Source organism: Scomber japonicus, chromosome 12 (genome assembly GCF_027409825.1).
Source record: "Scomber japonicus isolate fScoJap1 chromosome 12, fScoJap1.pri, whole genome shotgun sequence".
Lineage (NCBI taxonomy): Eukaryota > Metazoa > Chordata > Actinopteri > Scombriformes > Scombridae > Scomber > Scomber japonicus.
This window is the reverse complement of record NC_070589.1, coordinates 25667987-25680221: the sequence shown is the minus strand read 5'-3', so window position 1 is coordinate 25680221 and position 12235 is coordinate 25667987. Positions and strand designations below refer to the sequence as shown.

General features: G+C 38.1%; 1 protein-coding gene across 1 annotated transcript in view; it reads right to left on the bottom strand.

The window, feature by feature from the left end:
• Positions 1–2811: 2811 nt before the first annotated feature.
• Positions 2812–12235, bottom strand: part of LOC128368592 (netrin-G1-like) — a 59024-nt gene continuing 49600 nt past the window's right edge. The window contains exons 4-6 of the mRNA XM_053329440.1: positions 10330–10356; positions 9039–9083; positions 2812–3050 (exon numbers count right to left, since the gene is read on the bottom strand). Coding sequence (XP_053185415.1) covers positions 2812–3050; positions 9039–9083; positions 10330–10356 — 311 coding nt within the window. The remainder of the gene's footprint in view (positions 3051–9038; positions 9084–10329; positions 10357–12235) is intronic.

Below are 12235 nucleotides of genomic sequence, written 5' to 3'. Positions count from 1 at the left end.
GTACACTTCTGAAGTTCTTCTTTACTTGAGTATTTCCATTTTATCTCTGCTACATTGAAGATGGAAATGTTTTAGTTTTTTATTCCACTACATTTATCTGAAAGTTACTTTGTAAATTAAGATTTTTATAAACAACATAAAACATATCTGCTTTTAAAATATGATTTGTTAGATTAAACCACACAGCAAGAGTTAGCTTCACCTCAACAGCTACAATATTAAAATGCTTTTTCTCACGTGTTCATGGGTTAGGGTCAATTGGATGATATCTGAAATCATTATAAAAACTTTTTTTTTGATGATATATGTCACAGTAGAACAAATGTATGCATAATTACATATTTAGTGTAATATGTACTGTGGTTCAGTAATATGTTTAACATCTGACACACGTGAATCACAGAGTTCATTCACTAATTTTAGTCATTTATGATTAAACTTTGCTTAGAATCATTAAATCAAGTCACAGATGAGAAAATATGTTGTATTTATGATACAAGTCCATTGAAAGTTGTTGAAAAGCAAAAATTAGTAGGACAAATATTTTTAATGCTTTATGTACATTTTGCTGGTAATAATTCAGTACTTGAAGTAACATTTTGAAATCAGGACTTCTAAGGGAGTATTATAATGGTGTGGCAATGCTACTTCTACCAGTGTAATACTAATATTTGCAGTTTACATCAGACCAGATAAACACACTGGTTAATCCATTCTTTACACTTTGAGTTTGGAATGAGTGAAAAAAGAATCCAAACTTTTTATTGACTATATGGACTTTTACTCATACTATAACCTCAGGCTCCCCACTTCATGTGAAGAAATTGGGCAATCATCATTTGGGCAGGGTTCAGTGAACGATCAACCCTTTCTTCAGGGATTTACAAATGTTGCTGATATATTTTCTGGTTGAGGTTGCCTAACATAGTTGATTCCTGTGTTTTGTTTTTCTTTCAAAAATGTATTATTTGCTCTGCTGAATTAATATCCTCTTCAGTTACTATTCACAGTGTATTAAACCCTCTGAAATACCTCAGCTTAGTTCCCAAATGTTACTTTCCGAGCCATGAGTCCCTGTCAAAAAAGGCATTCGCTACTCTTTTCATCGACAGTGTCATTTAATGAGAGGCACTTACAGTAGACTCTAACACAATTAGGTGTTTCATGACAACCTCGGGAGGAAAATTAATCTCTCAAATGAAATTGGTCTCAGTGCTCAATATGTCACCCAGTGGGATGCGACTTCATTTCTATTCAATGACCCTCCATGAATTAAAGCTCATTTCCTGAACATGTCGCTTCACGGAGGCTCCCACAGCAGGATGCAGGCTTTCAACCGTAGCAGCTCAGAAAACCTTCCCCTCTTCCCATTTGATTCACGGATTAGATCTGATTACAGATTTGAGCTGGACACCCTCTGCGACAGCCATGCAATCTCCTTTTTTTTTTCTTTCTCCCAGAGTCTTCTTCTTAAATTTACATAAAGCTGATCGGATTTTGGCTTGAGATTCTTCTGATTTTTATGTTTCATAACCACAACAAGGATGGGATACATTACATTAGAGACAAACAACCTTAGTCATCATCAAACCAGGAAGTTATTTGTTGACTGATATATTGTTACCAGCAAGTTTTGCTTCAGTGAGTAGGTCAACAATTGACCTTAATACCGCAGCTTTGAAATCCTTTAAAATGACATTCAGCTATTGTCATTGGCTTGTACCTATCTACAGACAATACACTGTTGTACTCTACACATCTTGTCTCAAATGTCATGTTACTACTCAATAAAATTACTACTATTCAACAACAAGACAAAGACATGTTTTTTTCTTTTTCCCTTTGGTGGAAGTGTATTGTGTAAGTGTGTATGTAAACATAGTTTTGACAGCAGCTCTCAAATGAAGAGAACCATGTGCCACACAAGCAAAGAAATAATACAACCAAACTCCTTACGTACTCATAGTCCACATCTAGGACAGGGTCGGCAGCAATAGAAAACAAGTAATACATCTTTTTGTTCTGCGTAGTCATGAAAATATCTGTTTTATACAAAAATTAAATACAGTTACTTTATGTTACAACTTTTTTTTTTCCCACACAGGTGAGCTCAAGCATGACTACAAAGCCTCTGAAAAAGAGAAACGAGAAAAGTCCTAGATTGGTACTTGTCAAGGGGCTTGATAATAATACATGTGCAGCATTTGGCAAAAACAACAGACACCCTTCAGCAAAGTAAAATCACCAGAGTCACCAAAGCACAGGAAGGAGGAAGTGAGGGAACAAGGGAAGAGTGAAGGAAAGGGAGAAAGGAGAGAAGAACAAGTAAGGAAGAAGGCAGTGAGGCAAGATGTTTTAAGATGTCCCCGTCCACGTTATTATTATTATTTATTATTATTTATCATTATTATTTTCATAATGTCGTGTCTAGTTTTGTACAGTTTGCTCTCAGAATGTGGGTAGCTCTAGAAAGCTCTGAGTGGAGTCTCCAGTCTCCTTTAATGAAGTATCAGCCAATGGCATAATCACAAAGCGAAGGCTCCAACTGTTTCCTCTGTGAGATTATAAGACAGCAGTGACTTCACCAAGCCTTTCATAAATCCATCTAGCATTCACTATAACAGAACAGTGTGCAACCTGTTGCACTAACAACACTTTCGCCCACCACTGCGGCCTTGGATATACAAAAGAGTTGCTTATATTGTATGCTGAGCACATTGTCCACGTCCTTTGTCCTTAAAGGTTGAGAAGTCAGTCTCAACATATGTGGTTTCAGGGTTTTGGTTGAGGATGGGAGACTGTTCAGGTCTCTCAGCAAAGGGAAACAATCAATAGCAGGAGCACTATGAGGGAAAGAGAGAGCTGGCGACTGATGGGAGGATGATGGAAGGAGGCTCGTCCAGACAATTGGTCATCACACTCCCCAGGGCCCTGGCAACGAGCTCTCTCGCACAGGACGCCCGTGAAGCCGGGGGAACAATGGCACCTCTGATGGTGGTGGCACGTGCCACCGTTCTGACAGCGCAGCATCGCGTTGTCACACACTCGAGCTGCAGAGACAAAGCAAAAAGTGCAGGGGAGACAGGAAGGGGTGATTAATAGATCACTCAGTGATGGGGCGGCAGATAACATCAACAGGCAGGTTCACAGGGCACAAGCTGCCTCTTCTTGTCCTGTCTGCATCGGTCTGTGTCCTTAGAGCACAGCTGACTCATTAGGGAGGGTGAAACCAAGGACTTTTGTGGAGGAGTACAGAGAGAAACAAGAGAGATAATCAGGGCACTTATTGTATGAATACTAGCATGCAACTTTGAAAAGCCTCCCCATGAATGATTGTTTGTGACAAAAAAAACACAGACAGACATTTTATGGATTTATGGATTTTTTTGAGGAACACTGCAGGGAGTTTAGAGCAATAATCCTGGCAAAACAAAAGAGCAAACAAACCATGGCAATCATGAGGTGAAATTAATGATGAGTGAATCAAAGGATGCCAAAGTATTGTGAAACAGCCCCTGTGTGTAGGACAGTAGAATTACATTTTGCTCCTCTCTGGCACAATGACACTCGAAGAACAGACAGAGGAGAAAACATGGGATGGATACCCGACTCCCCAACATCATCATGGCTACCTTTGATATGCTAATAGGGCATTTCCAGGTAATTCACCGATTGCTGTTATTTTCTTCTCTGCAGTTAACCATGGAACAAACAATACAACACTGTCAGAAGCAGGATGTCATATTTACATATTTATTTCTTTGTTCTAATATGAAGTAGACTGATTAGGAGTACATAAGCTAATATTCACATTTCCAGACAAAAAAACCCCTCACAACTCAATTATCCCAAGAAGCCTCTCTGCTGGCAGGCAGAGGTGAAATCCTGGAAGAGGTAATATTTGCCAAGAGATTTCAGTGTAATTGGATATCTCTCCCTGCATAAATAGTTATCACATTTTTTGGTTTTCAGTAATATGGCTCATGCATCAGAATAAACTCAACAAATAAGCATTGCTTCTGCCAAAACTGATTAAAAAGGCATTGATATTGCATTTAACTCCCCCTCACACAGACATACCACTGCTGGTATGTGTTTTAAATAGAAATGCCACCCAGGGATGTAGAGCTTTATCATCAATATGGAATTTGTATTAATTTTGTATGGCTACATCCACCTCATTGAGTGAAATCCCAGAATGCCTTTTGACCACCCTGAGAGGTAAAGAGTGACCGCTTGTTGCATTTAACTATTTTAATGCTTACAGAATGATCAATGGTGATAGTACTATAAAAGCAAAGATAGCAACTTCTGGCTGTCAGTCAAGCCCCTAACTTAAAATGCAGCAGGTCTTGTTGCTGCGTTGGATGATTCCTCCCTGTATGATTGTTGAACACTGGAGTAGGATAATGAGTCTGGCATCAAGCCACTGCTCTTTCATTTAGAGACTGACACTAAAACCTGACATTTACCATTGATGTTTTAGATTCAAATTGTTTTGCAAATAAAGTTCTTTGAATCAGTGCTGAGAATATCATATCTTGAGGCTTCTGTTTGGATTAAACACAGAAAAAAAAGAATGATTCATATGAATGATTTCCATGAAAAACGCTGTTTGCATTAATTTTCCTATAAAGGGCAAATCAATACTGAACAAGAAAAATAAGTATGGTGGAGATGCATTGGAGTGCAATCATCTGATTTTTTATTATTTCAATACTGCAGTCGTGAAAGGGGTTGGATTAGGATGACTATATTATTATTGGGTGTATTAGAGGTTGGAATAAACCGTTGCTGATAAGGTCAGCTCCTCACTTTCCCTTGAGAAGCATACCATCAAGTCCAACAGTTTCTGTGCTGAAATTTTGCAGAAGAACACAGTCTTCCCAGTCAGACCCAGTGTCCTAGTGATCTCAAGTAAGGATATAATGATTGTACTTAGATTGTGTTTATAATTTAGCCTAATTCTACCCCAAAGCTTTGTCAAACTGTTGCATGTAGTAGGCCTTTATCATGTAAGACTTTTTCACTTGTCACAGTAGGAAAAGCACAGGTGTAAATACTTAAATGAAAGATGGCTGAATTTTATTTAGCTGCTTCAGTTCAGGGTTCTGGTATTGTGCATGCTGGTTCACTGTCACACTGTCATCACTTACAGGGACGCTTGAAAATAATGGAGCTGTCAGGTAACACCTGTGCTTTTCCTGCTATAACAAGTCAAAATTACTGCTGTAAAAATGGTCTATGATAGATCTGAACCTGGCATAAATATCTCAGACTCTGTCAGTGTTTGTCTTCGTTGCCTGACAAAAGTACATGAACTTTTCATGCATGAAAATCAGCATCAGCATGATGGCTAGAAGAAACCTATTGCTGACTTGTCCTAAGTGGAGGAAACATTCAGCACACTGGCCTCCTGGCTACACCCTAATCAGTAATGTCAAAACAGGTTTCTCATTTTACAGCTAATGGAAAACACCTGCTCTTTGTGTTTTGGTAAAGATTTCCATGGGACTGACACAAGTCTCCATTGTCTAGTCTACACATTAACTTTGATGCCTGTGGCCGAAGGATAATCTGTGTGTCCTCCAGCAGGCCCTCGGGACCGTTGTCTTTCTAAAAGCATCTGCAGCCCAATTAGTTTGCTTATGCAGAAGCTTAAGCCTGCGGTGTCTTTGCGGAGCCACTGCAGGCCCTGCTGTCATGACAAAATGCAATGTAAAATAAGCCAATTGTTCTGTGTCACTCAGAACACTAATCTCACATAGAGACTGGAGTTAACTATTATAGACAATGTGGACATGTCTGTATAACATAATACAGTGAGACATGTTTGTGCTGTGTCTTTTTTCCTTTTAAAGCCAATAGCAAAATGATACATTTATATATGAATTGCAATCATCAATATAACTATTTTAATTTTAAATGTGAGCTATAAAATCTGAAGAAGTGTTTAAAGGGGCATATTTGCAATTTAGTATTGCACTTTCATAAAATTGAAGCAGCATCGTCTGAGATACAGTATCCTCACGTCTGTCTACCAAAATACTGGATCCTACATTTTGCATTTTTTTCAAACACCATACCTCCAGATTGTAACAGACTATCTGCTAAAATGTATTGTTTCCTAGCACAAGCCAAAGACCTTGAAGTGTAAAAGTCTACCTTATTACCTTCATTTTTTGGTTATTTAGGATTATAGCAATGGAAAATGTTGCCCCATGTGACATCACTCCCTTTCAGACTTTAGCTGGCAGCAAGTGAGAACACAGCAATTCCAGTCTTGGCTAAGCACAAGCATACTCTCTCTGGGACATATGTGCACCTCACACCTCTGTTAGATGTGTGACATTTTAGCAGTATAACTGTTATGACAGATCCGTCTTTGCACCGTGGTGTTGCACGAAGCAATACAGAGAAATTTCACTGGAGCGACAACATCATAGTAACAGATAGTAGGGACAAAGATATGAATTATGCTACTGATTGAATTATTGTGTCAGTTAGAATATATATAATCTACTATTATATTGAATTAATGGGTGTGCTCTTCCTTCTGTTGTGACTTGTGTCTGTTTATGTTCTAAGATACTCCGACAGCTCTCTGATCCTCTCGTATCAGTGAACTCTTGATGTCCTCAGATACTCTGCAACTGAAGTGTCTGAGATACAGAAAATCAGCAGCATGATAAAAAAGCATGATATCAGATTTAAAGTTACAAGTTGATGTCCTGGATCGTAGCCCCTGTCACTCCTAAGATCAGATCTAGATCGTATGTGGTAGTATTGAATAGCCAACTCTTTAAATACATCGGTTCATATCAAAAGATCTGATATTACATGAATCACTGACTTTTTTTTTACAGTCATGTAAAGCCTGAAAGGCAGTTTTAGTATTAAAAATCCTGATTTTTTTCAAAGATAGACCCTGCAGAGGCAGCAGTACTCCATTTAATTACATACAGGTAAAATCATATTTTTGGCAATTCATTTAATATTTTTAAAAGCCCTTTATAACTATAGATCCACCAGTGCAATTAACTTTAACTGGAGACAGCTTTCAGATACAGGATCTGCTAATTATATGCTCTGCGACAGAATAGTGTTGCTTCAATTACATTGGATCAATATCTTTTGCCATGATGTCAGGGTAAGCTGAAACCCGTGTTCAGCCATGCCTCCTGTTATCATATTAACATGAAGCCTTTATCATTAGTCATGACTTGACGCTTTGATGTTGAATATAAATTGTCAGCTGCATAGTAGCACCATGCAGCTGCAGTGATACTGCATCCAAAGACAAAGAGAAGCCTGATTTTTCTTTTACTAAAATACAAGGTCTATTTCAGCAAACACTTGTCAAGTCAGATTTGGAAGATTACAAATTCGATCGATGTCAATCTCATGTCTGTGGGATGAATATGAAGCTAGACAGTGATTAGCTTAGCTTCGCATAAGAACTGGAGGCAGGGGGAAATAGCTTGCCTGACTGCCAAAAGTTCAAAAAGTTGAACTTTGGACAGAGCAAAGCTTGCTGTGTTTCCAGCTTCTAGTCTTAATGCATTTTCCTCCTGGCTCCAACTCCATACTGATCACACAGACATAAGAGTGGTATTGATCTAGCTAAGTCATGGCAAAAAGCAAATCAATGCATTCCCCAAAATCTCTATTATTTTACAAATGATCATTTAAGATCATTTAAGATCATTTCACCAAGTCCACAGTGATATACTGTTAATACCTCAGGAGGTGCAAAATGGTACATTTTTCTTCATAGATTTTATTATATTGCACTTAAGTCATGATACTGAAGCTGAAATAATACAGTAATAATAGTTGATTATTTGTGGTTGATTGACAGAAAATGACTCACCAACTGTTCACCAATCAATTGTTCAAGTAACCTGTCAACTCAAACCTTTATCTGCTTCCAGGTGCATAAATATGAGGATTAGCCAGTTTGCTTTGCTTTATACCTGCTGGACTTGGGAATTTTGAGGGGCATTTCTATAATCCATTCTACAATTTTGTATGGAAAGCTAATGGTTGATGAATTGAGAAAATAATTTGTTGATTAATTTATAATAATAATAATAATAATAATAATAAAAATATTGCAGGCCCACACTCATCATTGCAAATGCTGAATAACTGTCTTGTGATTATTGCAAGAAATTGATGGTGTATAAGATGTCATCTCTCTGCTTACCTCTAAACTAGACGATTTTCTACTGACATGGAGTGTAAAGAACCGCAAACGTAAGTGCAGAAAATACAGTATGCTTAAAATCTCTGTAGGTTAGGTGTAGGTTAGATTGATAGTGTTCTGACACTTTATATGGAAATGACGCAATTTTACACAGGAAAGCAGAATTATTTGTAATCCACTGTGGTGCAGTAGCTGTTTTCATTCCACCTCTGACTGCAGCAAACATTGGATTATTTTCATAGGTGCATCTTGTTCCTAGCTTTGCACAGCCAGAAAAGGGAAGTAAACATCCTTTTCTTGACCGTGGAAATACTCTTTTAATTTTTGTCTTCTGGCTCTGAGAGCAGTGGTGCAGATGCGACTTAACACTCACTACACAGGATATCTGGGCCTGAGGATTAGCTGGAGATAGCTTGAGATCAATCTACATAAACCCCCCTGGAGCCTCTTCTCTCCTTTCCTTTCCTCTCTCTTTTCTCTTTCCTTTTTTTTCCTTATGAACATGGCAGAAAGGGTGCACCCCCAGAGAGCATTCTGGGTAATTAAAAAGAGGGCATGATCAAAGAGGTTAGGGAGGCTGTGGACTCAGTGATCATGAGGCATGTGGTCCATTCCCTACAGTGTTCTCACAACAAAAGGCCTGCCTTGTAAAGACCAGCGTGTGTTTTGTGTGCATGCAGGATGAAATCATCTGGGCTTTGATAAAACAACTGACTGCATACTGCTATTTGCATGTTCTATAATTTAGTCAGATTTCCAATCGATAAGCAATCAGTTCTTTCTATGTGTTGTCAATGTCATGCTCAAGTTACAAAGCCTATAAGCCTACCTTGGTTACGATTTGCAACACCAAGAGATGAAGCATTTGCTCGATCTGTGTAAAAATGGGAGAAATTATATATTACAGTGGGTTGTCATATAATTCATACTGTTATGTAGTTATAGCACAGGGACAGCATGCATTGATTTGTAGTCTTTACAATAATCAGTATTTCATTTGTGCTGATTTGCCCCAGAAATATTGTAAAAATATTTGAGTGTTTGGAGTAAAAATGGGCTAATGTCTGCATGCAGCTTAAATTGATGTATTTTCACAAAACAAAGGTAGAACCAAGTTACATGTGGTGGCTGCTTTTGTTATTCAGCATTAGGAGTCACCTTCAGGCATCAACATGTGAAGGGATGCATGGTGGGAACCATGTCTTCATAAAATATAATTTCTTTTCTGTGGCTTAGGGCAAATATCTGTCTCTGCGCTTAGAGCAAATATTCTAGTGTGGATGTGAGAAATGACTCTCAGTAGTGCCTGTGCCTGCTGATGCACAAACCCAAACGTGCAAGACTCTATTACAGTATTTTAGTTTTGCTAATGTTTTTAAAGTTTTAGCCCCTTAACAACAAATCATGTATACTACTGGTGACAATTTTGCAAACCACACTGCACTGTTTTGAGGTATTTTTCCTATGTTGTGTGTATGAGTTGGTTTTCAGTCATTCTGTACAATATATAAATCAAAGAGTAGACTCCTATACTCAATGTTAGTGCTATAATCAGTCATCTAATCCAACACAACACACTCCCTTGTCAGGAAGTATCATTTTATATAAATCAAGGTCGACTTAATTTTCATGGCAGATAGAAATGAACCACTCACAAGAAGGGTTACGGGAAAAAATAGATTCTTAAAATATGAAACATAATGTCATGGTTTGCAAAATTGTTAGCAGGAAAGCAAAGTATAAAAGATTTGTAGAAAAATGGCTAAAACATGCAAAATTAGTCCTTTAAACTCTTTTTTCCCCTACAAACTTGACAGATTTCTTTCATTATCTTGCAAGGATTTAAATTTCTGTTCTTGAAACAAGTTGTCATGCACTGGAGAAAAGTAAATTTGTCCCACACCATGCACTGGTTCACCTCCATTCATGAGACATGATTCTACATAAATGCTTTGATGGGATGGATTTTTTTGTACTATGGAAAAACATAATGATGAGCGATAATGGCAACACGCGGAACTACTTGTCATACCAACATCATCAATCAAACAAGAGCTAGTCATCACTGAGGGAGGAAACCGTAAATCAGCATGCCAATGTATAAAGCTTGATCAACTTACGCACTGGTCCATGATTACTGGGAATACCTGCAGAAAGAGAAAAGGAAAAGTGTTTTATTAAAGGTTTGACTCAGTATGCATGGATTACATTTTACTCTTGAAAATTGCATGAAAACATTTTTAGGGACTGAGCTGGAGGCAGAGGCGAGGACTAGACAGGAGTCTTGAGACCCTATTGTATTTGTGTCGTTTATTCTGCAGCCTCTTTGAGCCTCAATTTAAACCCCTAAACCTGTTCAAAAACTCACCAAATTTGACATCAGGTCTGGCGAAAAATTCGATAAAGTGGAAAAACAAACAATGTAAAATTCTCTGGCGCCACTAACACCTGATAGGAATGACCTACAAATCACGCGCTGACACCCCTGACCTAAATCCAACAGGAAGTGCACAACATGCCCTTAAATTTAGGATTATCGCCAATTTTTCAGACTTTTCAAAATATATACATTATTCCTGCATACTTTCAGCTATAGACACCATTCAAACGTCAAAATGTAGCCGGAAGTCTCATCTATAGATATGTGTAATTTGGTCTTTCTATATTTTATACTTTTTGATCTGCGGACCCACATGTGCACCCTATTCCTCTCCCATTCAATCCTGACTCTGCCTGCTCTCTGTTGTCATGCTCTCCAGCTGTTAACTACCATGGCAACGACTGTGTGTGTAGCTGGCACAAGTTGAAGCACTGAATTGTTTTGCCACTAGTTGTAAGCTACAGAAAAATATTTGTGTTTCTAATTTTGACCATGTTTACTTCTATACCTATTTCTGTGTCATCTTGATGAATAGTTTGTTCTAACAAGTTACAGTTTCAGAGGATTGCAGTACATAATGAAGTCAAGCAGTCATCCAGATTCATTTGTGCTCTGCAGTCATCCAGATTCATTTGTGATCTTAGTGTGCCACCTAGTGGAGAAAACTTGTATTAATGACCTACAAACATATCTACAGGTTGGCAGTTAATTTCAGTTGCTCAGTCTAAATGTCTACACAGACAGACAGAGGGAGAGAGAGAGAGAGTGTGTGTGTGAGTGTGAGTATATTTGTGTGTGTGTGTGTATATGTGTGAATGTGTGTGTTCGTGTGAGTGTGTGTGTGTAATGTATATCTACTTATTTCAGTGTCCCATAAATGCCCGGGTCGAAGGCATCTAAATGCCCCCAACCGACAGGCAGGGCCCAACGTTCGCAAGGCTGCGAAGTCCCGCCCAACGCTGCTGGCAGCTTCAATTGTTGGTGTGTTTGTGTTGTTTGCTTTGAATAATTCAAAGCCCAACAATACTTATCCACTTGGTCTCCACTGTGTCCACTGATTAACAGTGGATATGGCTCTGCAGAGAACATAACCAACACCCGCCTTTTTCTGATGATAATAACAGGTCTGCCAGTGACAAAATGTCAGCAGAATTAAACTTAAGTTAAAAAAAACAAAAAACTTTTTTATTTATGTTTGGAATAGTTTGTTTTCCTTTTTTGCTATTGACTTTGCTATTGTCCAAAAAAAGGAAGATAATGATTATTTTGCTGTATAATTTTTGGATGGGTGAATCTCTGAATTAAATGAAACGGCATCTGCAAATCAATTCATGGTCTTATTTTGGGCTTCTCAGAGTGTTGGGTTCGTAGGATTTTCAATATGTGGAAAACTGAGCCAATAAAAAAAGAAGAATACTAAAAATAAATGATCAAAATGTACCTGTGATTTTAAAAGAATTGCAATTTTTGATCCTTTTTACAGTCTTTATTGCTTTGTCCCTTGGTAATTATGTCTCAGTGGGATTCTCATTTTGTTTGTGTCCAATTCAACACTTCATCTACAGTTTGGAGCTGTCACAACAACTGTTGGCATGTGCACAACACTACAGCAGGAAAATCACAGATTCTTCGTGACATAAAAGGGA